The sequence below is a fragment of the Pleurodeles waltl genome, chromosome 7 (assembly GCF_031143425.1).
Source record: "Pleurodeles waltl isolate 20211129_DDA chromosome 7, aPleWal1.hap1.20221129, whole genome shotgun sequence".
In the NCBI taxonomy this organism is placed as follows: Eukaryota; Metazoa; Chordata; class Amphibia; order Caudata; family Salamandridae; genus Pleurodeles; species Pleurodeles waltl.
In genome coordinates this window covers 135,784,542-135,801,923 of record NC_090446.1, presented here as the reverse complement: position 1 = coordinate 135,801,923, position 17,382 = coordinate 135,784,542, and the positions used below count along the sequence as shown (strand labels likewise).

Sequence of the window (17,382 nt, the reverse complement as noted above, 5' to 3'; positions counted from 1 at the left end):
TTCTCATGTGTTGCAGTTTGCGGGATCAAAATAATCTTGGGATTTGTGATTAAAGGGACACATGAGCTCCTAACAGACTGTCTTAATATAAGAATTGTTTGAGAGGAGAAAAAGTTAAGAAATTATAGTCACTATTAGTTATTTGTGCGTGGCTGCTTTGATTAGGATTTTTTGTCAATACATAAAAGAGATCATGCATGTGTAACTGACAAGGTCAAAACAAAGTTGTTGCTTTTTCTGTGCAGAAATATTTCCCTGTACAGTGTTTACAGCGCTTTGCTGGGATGATATTTTTCTGATATTTGATGAATTTTCAAGTTATTGAAGCAATATGTCCTCAGCCCCTTTTTAGAGAAAATATAAACAAGAACCCCTTACATTTTTTGCTTAGAATGAATGAAACTGAAGATATTGGCAATTAAGAGAAAATAAAAGCTCTACCTATCTTACCCTATATCGCACTTCTGGTCGAATCATCATGGACATCCTTGCATGCTGACTCAGGGGCCTCTTGTATCCCACAGCTGACACTGGTCGCTTCATCATCTGCTGGTTGCTGCAGAGCAAGATGAACCCAATAGTTATTTATATTGTTTACTCATATCAGTTTTCTATATTAGGTTCTGCTGTCTAAAAGCCATTTTCACACAAGTACATGTCTCACTAAAATCAACAGTGACTGTTTGATGTTTAGAGAACAGCAGTGTTTGTGTGAAGAGTGCATTCAAAATGACATCACACTACACATATCAGATGCAGTTTAAACTGAGCATCTCTGGGCTATGGTCTTTAAATTGCTTCCTAGACCTGACAGGGTATCGCTGGGCTTTTCAACACAGTACATTAAATGTCACAATGACCGAGTATCACCAATATGTCAGCTAAAACGCTGGCATCAAGAACATTTAGGTGGCTCCTACAACTCAAACTATTCCAAAAATATATGGTCCATTTTAAAAGTTTTTTGTATCTCGATTCTAACCGGAGGCTTCAAAACAGTTACAAGAGTGGAGTCTAGACTAATGTGGATGTACAACATGATGCGAGAGCTGTCAAGACACAGCTGGAGAGGCATTCCACTACTTTTTCAGGACTGTGGCAGATCTCTCCAACATAAGAGCAAATCACTGTTAAAGACTTCCAATAGATTAGAGGCTTGAACCCAGTAGTGTTAAAAAGCTTGAAATTATAATACCTATGTTTCATGTGCTATGGGCTGGTCCTTGCTGCCCGGTTAACCTTTAATCTCTATCCACTTAGCTAGATCACATGTCATGGGCCATGTCTCTAATACTCCTCTCAACCCTGCGATGGTTTCCTCCAGCCTTCCTCTTCAAGATGCTTCTTAACCTTTCTTCCACGATGTCCAGATGAGGGCAGAGAGGGTAAGAAGCTTGTTTGTGTTGTCTCTTTCTGGTTGGATCTGGGAAGGCCATGGCCCAGAAACCTCCTTTTTCTCTCTAGTCCTTCCCTGATCTGCTTTTATGCCACATCTGCTCTTCTTCCCAAAGCTAACCATATTCCTACCGCAGCATCACATACTAATGGTGACTAAAATAGCCCCCGCTAGACCAAGCCCATGTACTTTACTTATATACCTTTGTTATCTAACAGTGTCCCTGGGGAGAAACGTTTGTTGCACTATGAGTGAAGCATGTGCGTGAACCTCATGCAGCTCACTTGAACACAGTGGGGCGATGAGAATCACCCTAACTAATTTGAAGATTACTACAAGAACCAGCGGAACTGGACCTAAACTTCAACCTCCTGATCAAAGGAGTGTTCAACAGTGTACCTGGTAGGTATTATTGATAATAGCTGGATGCGTAGTTGGGCATTTCTTTTTTTCTGTGTTTGTGAATGTTTATTTCTTGAAATCACCAATCCCATAAGACGCTGCACAGCACAATGTTGTTTACCATTCACTTGTGATTTCCTTGAATTTCTACAAGAGAATCCGCGTTCACGTTTTGGTAATCAGGAAGGTGAACTGCTGTAATAAGCAGATTCCTCTCAATAAATCATTTCCAAATTATCTGGGCTGTTGCAGACTGAGCTCTTGATATTGTGCCGTCCTGCCTGCTGATGTAACACATTGTTGTATTGTCAATTTGAAGAAGCAGGGGTGTTTGAAGTGTGGTCAAAAAGACCAGAGTGCTAGATCGACTGCTCTCGACTCCAGCAAGTTGTCGAAGTAAGTCTTCCCTTACTTTGACTACCTTCCCTGAGCCTGAAGCCGAGCCACATGTGCCCCCCTTATCTAACAGGGAAGCATCAGTCGTTTGGGACACAGTGACTGTTGAAAACAAACACCCTTCAGGGGAATGGTTTATAACCACCACCAAGGAGGAGAGTCGATGGCAGCCTGAGAGAGAGTTAACATATCTTCCCAAGTGCCTCAGATCTGGCACCATTGATCTTTCAGGCAAGGTCGTTAATGATCTGTAGGAAGTTGGCTCTGTATGTGCTATTTCAAAGTAAGGAATAGCATGCACAGAGTCCAAGGGTTCCCCTTAGAGGTAAGATAGTGGCAAAAAGAGATAATACTAATGCTCTATTTTGTGGTAGTGTGGTCGAGCAGTAGGCTTATCAAAGGAGTAGTGTTAAGCATTTGTTGTACATACACATAGGCAATAAATGAGGAACACACACTCAGAGACAATTCCAAGCCAATAGGTTTTTGTATAGAAAAATATCTTTTCTTAGTTTATTTTAAGAACCACAGGTTCAAATTCTACATGTAATATCTCATTTGAAAGGTATTGCAGGTAAGTACTTTAGGAACTTTGAATAATCACAATAGCATATATACTTTTTACATAAAACACATATAGCTATTTTAAAAGTGGACACAGTGCAATTTTCACAGTTCCTGGGGGAGGTAAGTTAATGTTAGTTCTTGCAGGTAAGTAAACCACCTACGGGGTTCAAATTGGGGTCCAAGGTAGCCCACCGTTGGGGGTTCAGAGCAACCCCAAAGTCACCACACCAGCAGCTCAGGGCTGGTCAGGTGCAGAGTTCAAAGTGGTGCCCAAAACACATAGGCTTCAATGGAGAAGGGGTGCCCCGGTTCCAGTCTGCCAGCAGGTAAGTACCCGCGTCTTCGGAGGGCAGACCAGGGGGGTTTTGTAGGGCACCGGGAGGGAACACAAGTCAGCACAGAAAGTACACCCTCAGCAGCACGGGGGCGGCTGGGTGCAGTGTGCAAACACGCGTCGTGTTTTCAATAGGTTTCAATGAGAGAACAAGGGGTCTCTTCAGCGATGCAGGCAGGCAAGGGGGGGTTCCTCGGGGTAGCCACCACCTGGGCAAGGGAGAGGGCCTCCTGGGGGTCACTCCTGCACTGGAGTTCCGATCCTTCAGGTCCTGGGGGCTGCGGGTGCAGGGTCTTTTCCAGGCGTCGGGATTTTGGATTCAGACAGTCGCGGTCAGGGGGAGCCTCGGGATTCCCTCTGCAGGCGTCGCTGTGGGGGCTCAGGGGGGACAACTTTGGTTACTCACAGTCTTGGAGTCGCCGGGGGGTCCTCCCTGTAGCGTTGTTTCTCCACCAGTCGAGTCGGGGGTTGCCGGGTGCAGTGTTGCAAGTCTCACGCTTCTGGCGGGGATTGCAGGGGTCTTTAAAGCTGCTCCTCTGGAAACATATTTGCAGTCTTAGTTGAACAGGGCCGCTGTTCTCGGGAGTTTCTTGGTCTTTTTGAAGCACGGCAGTCCTCTGAGGATTCAGAGGTCGCTGGTCCTGGGGAAAGCGTCGCTGGAGCAGTTTACTTCCGAAGGAGGGAGACAGGCCAGTAGGGCTGGGGCCAAAGCAGTTGGTGTCTGCGTCTTCTCTGCAGGGTTTTTCAGCTCAGCAGTCCTCTTCTTCTTAAGTTGCAGGAATCTGATTTCCTAGGTTCAGGGGCGTCCCTAAATACAAGATTTAGGGGTGTGTTTAGGTCAGGGAGGGCAGTAGCCAATGGCTACTAGCCCGGAGGGTGGCTACACCCTCTTTGTGCCTCCTCCCAAGGGGAGGGGGTCACATTCCTATCCCTATTGGGGGGATCCTCCATCTGCAAGATGGAGGATTCCTAAAAGTCAGAGTCACTTCAGCTCAGGTTGCCTTAGGGGCTGTCCTGACTGGTCAGTGACTCCTCCTTGTTTTTCTCATTATCTCCTCCGGCCTTGCCGCCAAAAGTGGGGCCGGGGGCGGGCAACTCCACTAGCTGGAATGCCCTGTGGTGCTGGAACAAAGGGGGTTAGCCTTTGAGGCTCACCGCCAGGTGTTACAGCCCCTGCAAGGGGGAGGTGATAGCATCTCCACCCAGTGCAGGCTTTGTTACTAGCCAGAGTGACAAAGGCACTCTCCCCATGTGGCCAGCAACATGTCTCGGGTGTGGCAGGCTGCTGGAACCAGTCAGCCTACACAGGTAGTTGGTTAAGGTTTCAGGGGGCACCTCTGAGGTGCCCTCTGGGGTGTATTTTACAATAAAATGTACACTGGCATCAGTGTGCATTTATTGTGCTGAGAAGTTTGATACCAAACTTCCCAGTTTTCAGTGTAGCCATTATGGTGCTGTGGAGTTCGTGTTTGACAGACTCCCAGACCATATACTCTTATGGCTACCCTGCACTTACAATGTCTAAGGTTTGGTTTAGACACTGTAGGGGCACAGTGCTCATGCACTGGTACCCTCACCTATGGCATAGTGCACCCTGCCTTAGGGCTGTAAGGCCTGCTAGAGGGGTGACTTATCTATACTGCATAGGCAGTGTGAGGTTGGCATGGCACCCTGAGGGGAGTGCCATGTCGACTTACTCGTTTTGTCCTCACCAGCACACACAAGCTGGCAAGCAGTGTGTCTGTGCTGAGTGAGGGGTCCCCAGGGTGGCATAAGATATGCTGCAGCCCTTAGAGACCTTCCCTGGCATAAGGGCCCTTGGTACCAGGGGTACCAGTTACAAGGGACTTACCTGGATGCCAGGGTGTGCCAATTGTGGAAACAAAAGTACAGGTTAGGGAAAGAACACTGGTGCTGGGGCCTGGTTAGCAGGCCTCAGCACACTTTCAATTCAAAACATAGCATCAGCAAAGGCAAAACGTCAGGGGGTAACCATGCCAAGGAGGCATTTCCTTACACCCCCCCCCCCCAAACGAAAGAGGATGAGACTAACCTTACCCAAGAGAGTCTTCATTTTCTAAGTGGAAGAACCTGGAAAGGCCATCTGCATTGGCATGGGCAGTCCCAGGTCTCTGTTCCACTATAAAGTCCATTCCCTGTAGGGAGATGGACCACCTCAACAGTTTTGGATTTTCACCTTTCATTTGCATCAGCCATCTGAGAGGTCTGTGGTCAGTTTGAACTACAAAGTGAGTACCAAAGAGGTATGGTCTCAGCTTCTTCAGGGACCAAACCACAGCAATGGCACTCCAACGCTGCTCCCTGGGGAGTAACCTCCTGCTAATGAAAGCAACAGGCTGGTCAAGGCCATCATCATTTGTTTGGGACAAAACTGCCCCTATCCCATGTTCAGAGGCATCTGTCTGCACAATGAACTGCTTGGAGTAATCTGGAGCTTTTAGAACTGGTGCTGTGCACATTGCTTGTTTCAGGGTGTCAAAGGCCTGTTGGCATTCTACAGTCCAGTTTACCTTCTTGGGCATTTTCTTGGAGGTGAGTTCTGTGAGGGCTGTCACTATGGATCCATATCCCTTCACAAACCTCCTATAGTTCCCAGTCAAGCCAAGGAGTGCCCTGACTTGAGTCTTCGTTTTTGGAGCTGCCCAGTCCAGAATAGTCTGGATCTTAGGCTGGAGTGGCTGAACTTGGCCTCCACCTACAAGGTGTCCCAAGCAAACCACAGTTCCCTGCCCTATCTGGCATTTGGATGCCTTGATAGAGAGGCCTGCTGATTGCAGAACCTTCAAAACCTTCTTCAGGTGGACCAGGTGATCCTGCCAGTTGGAGCTAAAGACAGCAATATCATCAAGATAAGCTGCACTAAAGGATTCCAAACCAGCAAGGACTTGATTTACCAACCTTTGGAAGGTGGCAGGGGCATTCTTTAAACCAAAGGGCATAACAGTGAACTGATAATGCCCATCAGGTGTAGAGAATGCTGTCTTTTCTTTTGCTCCAGGTGCCATTTTGATTTGCCAGTACCCTGCTGTTAAGTCAAAGGTACTTAAGAATTTGGCAGCACCTAATTTGTCAATCAGTTCATCAGCTCTAGGAATGGGATGGGCATCTGTCTTTGTGACAGAATTAAGTCCTCTGTAGTCCACACAAAACCTCATCTCTCTCTTTCCATCTTTGGTGTGAGGTTTGGGGACTAAGACCACTGGGCTAGCCCAGGGGCTGTCAGAGTGCTCAATTACTCCCAATTCCAACATCTTGTGGACTTTCACCTTGATGCTTTCCTTAACTTGGTCAGACTGTCTGAATATTTTGTTTTTGACAGGCATGCTGTCTCCTGTGTCCACATCATGGGTACACAGGTGTGTCTGACCAGGGGTTAGGGAAAAGAGCTCAGCAAACCGTTGCAGGACCTTCCTACAATTAGATTGCTGTTGGCCAGAGAGGGTGCCTGAATAGATCACTCCATCTACTGAACCATCTTTAGGGTTTGATGAGAGGAGATCAGGGAGAGGTTCACTCTCAGCTTCCTGGTCCTCATCTGTTACCATCAACAGATTTACATCAGCCCTGTCATGGAAGAGCTTTAGGCGGTTCACATGGATCACCCTCTTGGGGCTCCTGCTAGTGCCTAGGTCCACCAGGTAGGTGACCTGACTCTTCTTCTCTAGTACTGGGTAAGGGCCACTCCATCTGTCCTGAAGTGCCCTGGGAGCCACAGGCTCCAACACCCAGACTTTCCGCCCTGGTTGAAATTCAACCATTGCAGCCTTTTGGTCATACCAAAACTTCTGGAGCTGTTGGCTGGCCTCAAGGTTTTTACTTGCCTTTTCCATGTACTCTGCCATCTTTGAACGAAGGCCAAGCACATAGTCCACTATGTCTTGTTTAGGCTCATGAAGAGGTCTCTCCCAGCCTTCTTTCACAAGAGCTAGTGGTCCCCTTACAGGGTGGCCAAACAGAACTTCAAAGGGTGAGAACCCTACTCCCTTCTGAGGCACCTCTCTGTAAGCGAAAAGCAGACATGGCAAGAGGACATCCCATCTCCTTTTGAGTTTTTCTGGGAGCCCCAAGATCATGCCCTTTAATGTCTTGTTGAATCTCTCAACAAGGCCATTAGTTTGTGGATGATAGGGTGTAGTGAATTTATAAGTCACTCCACACTCATTCCACATGTGTTTCAGGTATGCTGACATGAAGTTGGTACCTCTGTCAGACACCACCTCCTTAGGGAAGCCCACTCTGGTAAAGATACCAATGAGGGCCTTGGCTACTGCAGGGGCAGTAGTCGACCTAAGGGGAATATCTTCAGGATACCTAGTAGCATGATCCACTACTACTAGGATGTACATATTTCCTGAGCCTGTGGGAGGTTCAAGTGGACCCACTATGTCCACACCCACTCTTTCAAAGGGGACCCCCACCACTGGAAGTGGAATGAGGGGGGCCTTTGGATGTCCACCTGTCTTACCACTGGCTTGACAGGTGGTACAGGAGACACAAAACTCCTTAACTTTCTGGGACAGTTGGGTTGACTAGTCTCTCCCACGTCTTGGTTTGTCCCAAATGCCCAGCAAGGGGAATATCATGGGCTAAGGTCAGTATGAACTCTCTGAACTCCTGAGTTACTACCACTCTCCTAGTGGCACCAGGTTTGGGATCTCTTGCCTCAGTGTGCAGGAGTCCATCTTCCCAACAGACCCTATGTGTTCCAGTTTTCTTGCCATTGGACTCTTCAGCAGCTTGCTGCCTAAGGCCTTTAAGAGAGGGACAGGTTTCTTGCCCCTTACACAACTGCTCCCTTGAGGGTCCCCCTGGGCCTAAGAGCTCAACCTGATAAGGTTCCAACTCCATAGGCTCAGTTCCCTCAGAGGGCAGAACTTCTTCCTGAGAAGAGAGGTTCTCTTTTTGTTGTTGTGTTACAGCTGGTTTCCCAGCTGTCTTTCCTTTCCTCTTGGTAGGCTGCGCCCTTTTTCCAGACTCCAGCTCTACTTTTTCACCCTGAGCCTTGCACTGTGCCCTTGTCTTGACACACACCAGTTCAGGGATACCCAGCATGGCTGCATGGGTTTTCAGTTCAACCTCAGCCCATGCTGAGGACTCCAGGTCATTTCCAAACAAACAGTCTACTGGGATATTTGAGGAGACCACCACCTGTTTCAGGCCATTGACCCCCCCCCCACTCTAAAGTTACCATAGCCATGGGATGTACTTTTGTTTGATTGTCAGCATTGGTGACTGGATAAGTTTGTCCAGCCAGGTATTGACCAGGGGAAACCAGTTTCTCTGTCACCATGGTGACACTGGCACCTGTATCCCTCAGGCCTTCTACACTTGTCCCATTAATTAAGAGCTGCTGCCTGTATTTTTGCATATTAGGAGGCCAGGCAGCCAGTGTGGCTAAATCCACCCCACCCTCAGAGACTTATGTAGCTTCAGTGTGACACCTGATTTGCTCTGGGCACACTGTTGATCCCACTTGGAGACTAGCCATTCCAGTGTTAGCTGGAGTGGAGTTAGAAGTGGTACTTTTCTTGGGATAGGCCTTGTCTCCAGTTTGGTGTCCAGGCTGATTACAGCTACGACACCAGACATTTTTGGGATCAAAGTTTTTACCCTTGTACCCAAAATTGGTTTGTGAAGAGGCTCTGGGCCCACCCTCCTGTGCAGGTTTTTGGGGGCCTGTAGAAGACTCTTTACTATTTTTGTTTTTGGATGTCTCAACACCTTTCCCCTGGGGAGGCTTTGTGACCCCTTTCTTTTGGTCACCTCCTGTGGAAGTCTTGGTCACCCTAGTCTTGATCCAATGGTCCGCCTTCTTTCCCAATTCTTGGGGAGAAATTGGTCCTAGGTCTACCAGATGCTGATGCAGTTTATCATTGAAACAATTACTTAACAGATGTTCTTTCACAAATAAATTGTACAGCCCATCATAATCATTTACACCACTGCCTTGAATCCAACCATCCAGTGTTTTCACTGAGTAGTCTACAAAATCAACCCAGGTCTGGCTCGAGGATTTTTGAGCCCCCCTGAATCTAATCCTATACTCCTCAGTGGAGAATCCAAAGCCCTCAATCAGGGTACCCTTCATGAGGTCATAAGATTCTGCATCTTTTCCAGAGAGTGTGAGGAGTCTATCCCTACACTTTCCAGTGAACATTTCCCAAAGGAGAGCACCCAGTGAGATCTGTTCACTTTTCTGGTTACACAAGCCCTCTCAAAAGCTGTGAACCATTTGGTGATGTCATCACCATCTTCATATTTAGTCACAATCCCTTTAGGGATTTTTAACATGTCAGGAGAATCTCTGACCCTAGTTATGTTGCTGCCACCATTGATGGGTCCTAGGCCCATCTCTTGTCTTTCCCTTTCTATGGCCAGGATCTGTCTTTCCAAAGCCAATCTTTTGGCCATCCTGGCTAACTGGATGTCCTCTTCACTGGAGTTATCCTCAGTGATTTTAGAGATGTTGGTCCCTCCTGTGAGGGAAACAGCATCTCTAACTAGTATATTTGGAGACAGGGCTGAAGTGTCCCTGTTCTCCCTAAGTAGGACTGGAAGGTTGGAATTTTCCTCCAAGTCACTATCTTCATCCTCTGTTGCCATCTTCAGAGGGGTTTGCTTTCTCAAACTCTGCCAAAAGCTCCTGGAGCTGTAGTTTGGAAGGTCTTGAGCCCATTGTGATTTTCTTTAGTTTGCAGAGTGACCTTAGCTCCCTCATCTTAAGATGGAGGTAAGGTGTGAGGTCGAGTTCCTCCACATTCATCTCTGCACTAGACATTATGTTTCTAAAAGTTGGAATACTTTTTAAGAATCTAAAACTAGTTCTAGGTTCTAATTCAAATTTTCACAAAACTTTTAAACTCTAAAAGAGATGCTAACAGGGACTAACACAAGGCCCTAGCAGGACTTTAAAGAATTTAGAAAAATAGTTCAAATTGCAAAAATCAATTTCTAATGACAATTTTTGGAATTTGTCGTGTGATCAGGTATTGGCTGAGTAGTCCAGCAAATGCAAAGTCTTGTACCCCACCGCTGATCCACCAATGTAGGAAGTTGGCTCTGTATGTGCTATTTCAAAGTAAGGAATAGCATGCACAGAGTCCAAGGGTTCCCCTTAGAGGTAAGATAGTGGCAAAAAGAGATAATACTAATGATCTATTTTGTGGTAGTGTGGTCGAGCAGTAGACTTATCAAAGGAGTAGTGTTAAGCATTTGTTGTACATACATATAGGCAATAAATGAGGAACACACACTCAGAGACAATTCCAAGCCAATAGGTTTTTGTATAGAAAAATATATTTTCTTAGTTTATTTTAAGAACCACAGGTTCAAATTCTACATGTAATATCTCATTTGAAAGGTATTGCAGGTAAGTACTTTAGGAACTTTGAATAATCACAATAGCATATATACTTTTTACATAAAACACATATAGCTATTTTAAAAGTGGACACAGTGCAATTTTCACAGTTCCTGGGGGAGGTAAGTTAATGTTAGTTCTTGCAGGTAAGTAAACCACCTACGGGGTTCAAATTGGGGTCCAAGGTAGCCCACCGTTGGGGGTTCAGAGCAACCCCAAAGTCACCACACCAGCAGCTCAGGGCCGGTCAGGTGCAGAGTTCAAAGTGGTGCCAAAAACACATAGGCTTCAATGGAGAAGGGGGTGCCCCGGTTCCAGTCTGCCAGCAGGTAAGTACCCACGTCTTCGGAGGGCAGACCAGGGGGGTTTTGTAGGGCACCGGGGGGGGACAAAAGTCAGCACAGAAAGTATACCCTCAGCAGCACGGGGGCGGCCGGGTGCAGTGTGCAAACACGCGTCGGGTTTTCAATAGGTTTCAATGAGAGACCAAGGGGTCTCTTCAGCGATGCAGGCAGGCAAGGGGGGGGGGCTCCTCGGGGTAGCCACCACCTGGGCAAGGGAGAGGGCCTCCTGGGGGTCACTCCTGCACTGGAGTTCCGATCCTTCAGGTCCTGGGGGCTGCGGGTGCAGGGTCTTTTCCAGGCGTCGGGATTTTGGATTCAGACAGTCGCGGTCAGGGGGAGCCTCGGGATTCCCTCTGCAGGCGTCGCTGTGGGGGCTCAGGGGGGACAACTTTGGTTACTCACAGTCTTGGAGTCGCCGGGGGGTCCTCCCTGTAGCGTTGTTTCTCCACCAGTCGAGTCGGGGGTTGCCGGGTGCAGTGTTGCAAGTCTCACGCTTCTGGCGGGGATTGCAGGGGTCTTTAAAGCTGCTCCTCTGGAAACATATTTGCAGTCTTAGTTGAACAGGGCCGCTGTTCTCGGGAGTTTCTTGGTCTTTTTGAAGCACGGCAGTCCTCTGAGGATTCAGAGGTCGCTGGTCCTGGGGAAAGCGTCGCTGGAGCAGTTTTCTTCCGAAGGAGGGAGACAGGCCGGTAGGGCTGGGGCCAAAGCAGTTGGTGTCTGCGTCTTCTCTGCAGGGTTTTTCAGCTCAGCAGTCCTCTTCTTCTTAAGTTGCAGGAATCTGATTTCCTAGGTTTAGGGGTGCCCCTAAATACAAGATTTAGGGGTGTGTTTAGGTCAGGGAGGGCAGTAGCCAATGGCTACTAGCCCTGAGGGTGACTACACCCTCTTTGTGCCTCCTCCCAAGGGGAGGTGGGTCACATTCGTATCCCTATTGGGGGGATCCTCCATCTGCAAGATGGAGGATTCCTAAAAGTCAGAGTCACTTCAGTTCAGGTTGCCTTAGGGGCTGTCCTGACTGGTCAGTGACTCCTCCTTGTTTTTCTCATTATCTCCTCCGGCCTTGCCGCCAAAAGTGGGGCCGTGGCCGCAGGGGGCGGGCAACTCCACTAGCTGGAATGCCCTGTGGTGCTGGAACAAAGGGGGTGAGCCTTTGAGGCTCACCACCAGGTGTTACAGCCCCTGCAAGGGGGAGGTGATAGCATCTCCACCCAGTGCAGGCTTTGTTACTAGCCACAGTGACAAAGGCACTCTCCCCATGTGGCCAGCAACATGTCTCGGGTGTGGCAGGCTGCTGGAACCAGTCAGCCTACACAGGTAGTTGGTTAAGGTTTCAGGGGGCACCTCTAAGGTGCCCTCTGGGGTGTATTTTACAATAAAATGTACACTGGCATCAGTGTGCATTTATTGTGCTGAGACGTTTGATACCAAACTTCCCAGTTTTCAGTGTAGCCATTATGGTGCTGTGGAGTTCGTGTTTGACAGACTCCCAGACCATATACTCTTATGGCTACCCTGCACTTACAATGTCTAAGGTTTGGTATAGACACTGTAGGGGCACAGTGCTCATGCACTGGTACCCTCACCTATGGTATAGTGCACCCTGACTTAGGGCAGTAAGGCCTGCTAGAGGGGTGACTTATCCACACTGCATAGGCAGTGTGAGGTTGGCATGGCACCCTGAGGGGAGTGCCATGTCGACTTACTCGTTTTGTCCTCACCAGCACACACAAGCTGGCAAGCAGTGTGTCTGTGCTGAGTGAGAGGTCCCCAGGGTGGCATAAGATATGCTGTAGCCCTTAGAGACCTTCCCTGGCATCAGGGCCCTTGGTACCAGGGGTACCAGTTACAAGGGACTTACCTGGATGCCAGGGTGAGCCAATTGTGAAAACAAAAGTACAGGTTAGGGAAAGAACACTGGTGCTGGGGCCTGGTTAGCAGGCCTCAGCACACTTTCAATTCAAAACATAGCATCAGCAAAGGCAAAAAGTCAGGGGGTAACCATGCCAAGGAGGCATTTCCTTACATGATCTTATCTGTGAGTGGGTGCTTGGAGGCAAGAAAAATTAAGAGTGACACTGGACCAGAAATTATTGAATGTGAAAAGCCATCAGATATTATTGTAGCATCTAATACTTCAAATGGATATAACACGGTCTTCTAGGAAGCACACACTAGCCAAATGCATACTTACGATTGCTCATAAGTAATGATTCTACTTAACTGGGATTGTTGGAGATGTTGCATGTTTCATTCTGCGGCCCAGTCATGGAACTACAGATACTGTTATTTTGTAGTAATACTAAGCGTCCTAAAATGTTGATGTCTTTATAAGCAAATTGCCTAAGCAAGGATACATGAAAATTCTCATCATCCTGAAATGTGCAGCAACCATTGACATGCACTTCAAAAATGTCTGTGGGAATAACAGGTAGGACTCTGTGTGGATAGTGCACATTGGCCACCAGAAATCTTAGAAATGTGCAATGTTCCAATAGGACAGGAGTGTGAAAATAGTCTTATTTTTTCAGAATATTCAGCACCCATCTATATTTAGTTATTTTCTTCCACTCTTCCCAATTCATCTCTGGGGCTTCAACCGCAGTTGGAGTGACCAGGGAACATGGGGAAACAGGGAGCCGCTGCTTGGATGGTACTCTTGCAACAGCTGGGTTTTGATGATCACTTCTTCGTTTTGTGAACTTAGGAGGCTGGAAGGCCTTTTGATGTTGCTGATGTTGTTGGTAATGCGGTGACCATAAGAAGCTTGAACCCACTGTTACTGCTAACTCTTGTAGTAAGGTTTGTAGTGGAGTCTCCTGTGCTCCTTATGTTTCTTTAGGGTGACAGACTTGGGTGTCACCAATACTGCCTTCATGAGCTGCATTTCGTTGTTTGCCTATACTCCAAACAGAGCAGTTCCAGAGAGTTTATTGTTTCCATCCAGTAGTTTTCTAGTTATTAAATGAAAACCAAATTTGTGTATACAGTGACACAGATCCTCCTCGGATCCTCCTCCGATTTGGTGGAAAAGCAAGGTCCTGATTGGCTGGCCGCAACCTGAGAGAAAAGTTGTGGCCCCCATTTTGTTACTCGCATTGCCAGGGAGGGTGGGAAAAAACAGTCTAAAAACATATAGGGGGTCAGGATACAGGTATGCTGACCCCATAGGACACATGTAGGAGTCTCTTAGGGACCCCTCGTGGGCAAAACAAATTCCCTTTTTTCCCAGGCTGACCTGCTGATTTGAGGATCTTCCTTGGATCTTGGGGAAAAGCACAGCCCTGATTGGCTTTCCACAACCTGACAAATATTAACATGTACGTTAAAAAAAAACATAGAAAGTCACAAAACAAAAACAAAGGCTACAGGGAAGTTATAGTTAGGTTGACGTTTTACCCGTACAAAACCATAGAAATTCAGCAGTTATAGCTATACTTCTCTGAAGAAAGTATAACTTGTGCCGCAAAATAACTTTGGGCAACAAGTTATAGTTTCTTAACATAACTATAAATATACTTAGTTATACAAGTGATTATATATTGCACCGCCACGGAAGTTGCAGAGTTGGAGACAAAGTTGCAGTAGGAGCCTTCCTACTAGCTGGTCTTGTTTTGGTTCCCGGCGAACTCCAGCGGCGGTTTCAGTGTCCATGTTGCAGAAGTGTCTTGCAGAAGAGTTTTGCAGACCAGCCTTGGACAAGAATCTTGTAGAAGAACCTTGCAGATGAATCTAGGTCCCCACCCCTCAGGGAAGCCCTTAAGTAACCCAGCAAGGGTGTTGTTGGAAAGCTTCTGCAGTGACCCACCTAAACGACGGGGGGGGGAGAGAGAGGCAATGGGGGGGGGGGGGGGGGGGGGCGCAGAGGGATTCTACTCTGCTGGACTGACCAGTTAGATGCTCCCAGGAGCTTGACATGGGGGTGGTCACTCCCCTGTCCTTTCTGTGGTTTCACACCAGAGCGAGAGCCTTGGGTTCTTGTACTGGAGTAAACTGGTTTATGCAAGGAGGGCACCAAATGTAACATTCAAAGCAGTCTGATGGCGATCAGGAGCATCCTCACCCCAGCCCAGAGATTACTATTTCTGAAGGAGACGCGGTCACACCTCTTCTCTACAGGAAATTCTTTGTTCTGCCTTCCTCTGCCCGAGTTCAGCTCAGCAGAAAGAGGGCAGAACAGTGTCTGGGGTGGGCCGCAGTACTGGCATGCACGCAGACCCTGCAAGGCTGCACAGGCAGACATGGGGGATCCTCTAAGGAACCCACACAGTACATGGTATCACACAACTAACACTTTGGTGTAATTGCATGATTCCAACATGTTTGATACCAAACATGACTAGGTTCGAAGATAGCTTCCCTGCACTTACAAAGCCCAGAAAAAGGAGTCTGGGATTTGTAGGGATGCCTCTGCTCATGTGGGGTACCCTCACACTTGGAACTCGCCACCCTCACCTTGGGCTGAAGGGCCTACCTTCGGGGTCACTTATAGGATCAGACTGCAGTGACTATGATATAAGATGAACCTTATATCTGGGGTTAAAGGTGCATGCACCATTACACACAGGCTGCAATAGCAGGCCTGTAGTCACAGTTTGCATAGGCTTCTACAGGTGGCATAATATATTGACACCCCTTGTGTACCAATGTCCTGGCTATCTAAGTACCATATATTAGGGACTTACAGAGGTACACCAGTATGCAAACTGCGGGGTGTAAAAGTTGCTTAACAACTAAATATAGGTGAAAGAACACGGACACTGGGGTCCGTGTTAGCAGGATTCCTGTGTTCTACAGTGAAAACACACTGACACCAGGCAAAAAGTGGGGGTATCTATGTCAGAAAGATACTACTTTGCTCCAGTGAGGGGTCCCTTAGGGTGGCACAATTCGTGCTGTAGCTCTAAGGGACCCTCCTTAGTACCCTATGTACCATTTACTGCGGACTCACAGAGGGTGCTAGGTTATGCCTATTGATCTCTTTCTTCCAAAACTGCACAATTGTTTTCCCAATTGGCAAATCTTTAGCTACCACTGTAAGCCCCTAATAAATGGTACTCCTGGTACGCAGGGCATGGGGTGCTAAAGGAAAGCCCCTAAGGGCTGCAGCAAGAACTGTGTCACCCACAGGGACCCTCTCACTAAGTACGCAAAGTACTGCTTTCGCAGGCTTCATGTCTTGGTGCAGAACTAAAATGAAAACCTGACAAGGCCTGTGTACCCTTTACACTGCATGCAGTATATTTAAGTCAACCCTCTAGCAGGCCTTCCAGCCCTACTTGAAGGGTGCATTATATTACATGTGAGTGCATACCTGCATGAGCAGATATGCCCCTGCCATGTCTTTGTTGATTCTCAGACACAGTAAGTGAACAGGGAGGCCATTTTAAGTACATCTGCTGGACACTGGTCATTACGAGTTCCCCAGTGACACAATGGCTTCACTGAAGATAGGGATGTTTAGTATCCAACATCTCGTATTCATAAACCCTCCCTGAATCCAGTGATGGATTTATTAATACATGCACTCAGAGGGCACCTCGAGGTGCCCTCTGAAAACCTACAAACTTCTAGCGTGGACACTGACTGGTCAAAACCAGTGCAACCACCTTCGACCGAGTTCTGGCCCTCTGAGGTGAGAGACAACGGTCTCGAAGGCTCAAAACAAAAGCCTGCTCCTGGCAGAGGTGTGAGCTCCTCTCCCAGGCAGGATGGACATTCCAGGGCGGGGAGCTTCAAACGCCTTGCTGCCTTTGTAATGCAACTCAGGTCTCTCCAGATGGTGGAGGTGACCAACCCCCCCACGTCCTGATCCTACTTTTGGCGGCAGCATAGGTGGGAACATTAGTTAAATTAGGAGGAGTGCCCACTTCATGCCAATCCCACCCCCTAAGGTGGACGAGTTTAAGTGGACACTACTTTTTAAAATTCCTCCATCTTGTTTGGAAGGAATTAGACCACTAAGGGTAGGGTTATGTCCACGTCCCAAGGGAAGGGGTGATAAAAAGAGTGTAGTCACCCTAAAGGTGTGTCGCCCATTTACTATCACCTGGCACTCCTAATAATGCCTCTATATCCAGTATTTAGATGGCACCCTTGAACACTAGAAATCAGATTCCTGATTATCTGAGAAGCTGGACACTAGAGTCGCACCAGCAGAGAAGACTACAGACACCAACTGACTTGGCCCCAGCCCTACCGGCCCGTCTGCAGCCCCCAACAATCCTGCACCAAAAGAAGACCTGTCCTGCAGCCCAGCGATGTCCAAAGCTTTGGGAGGACTGTCTGCTTTCAACAAAGATCAAGCTCTCCCGAGAAGAGTGGACCCGTTTAAGAAGAAACCAGCTTAAAAAGAAAACAACTCTGCCCTGAAGAACCGCGGACCCGCCTTCGGACCTACCTCTGCACCCGATGCCCACAGCCTGAGTCCAAGTGACCCACCGGTCCTATTAGAGTTTGAATCTACCGTGGGCTGACCCCTGCCATACTCTGCCTCAAAGCCTGCAGCCTCAAACCAAAGACTCCCCCTAACCGTGACCTGCCTGTTAAGCTGTTCCCGACGGCC

General features: G+C 47.8%; 1 protein-coding gene across 3 annotated transcripts in view; it reads right to left on the bottom strand.

Annotated features, from left to right (window-relative positions):
* KIF3B (kinesin family member 3B) overlaps nucleotides 1–17,382 on the bottom strand; it is an 89,605-nt gene that overhangs the window by 6,813 nt on the left and 65,410 nt on the right. For all 3 annotated transcript variants that reach the window (XM_069243385.1, XM_069243386.1, XM_069243387.1), the window contains one exon: nucleotides 451–556. In XM_069243385.1, the coding sequence (XP_069099486.1) occupies nucleotides 451–556 (106 nt within the window). The remainder of the gene's footprint in view (nucleotides 1–450; nucleotides 557–17,382) is intronic.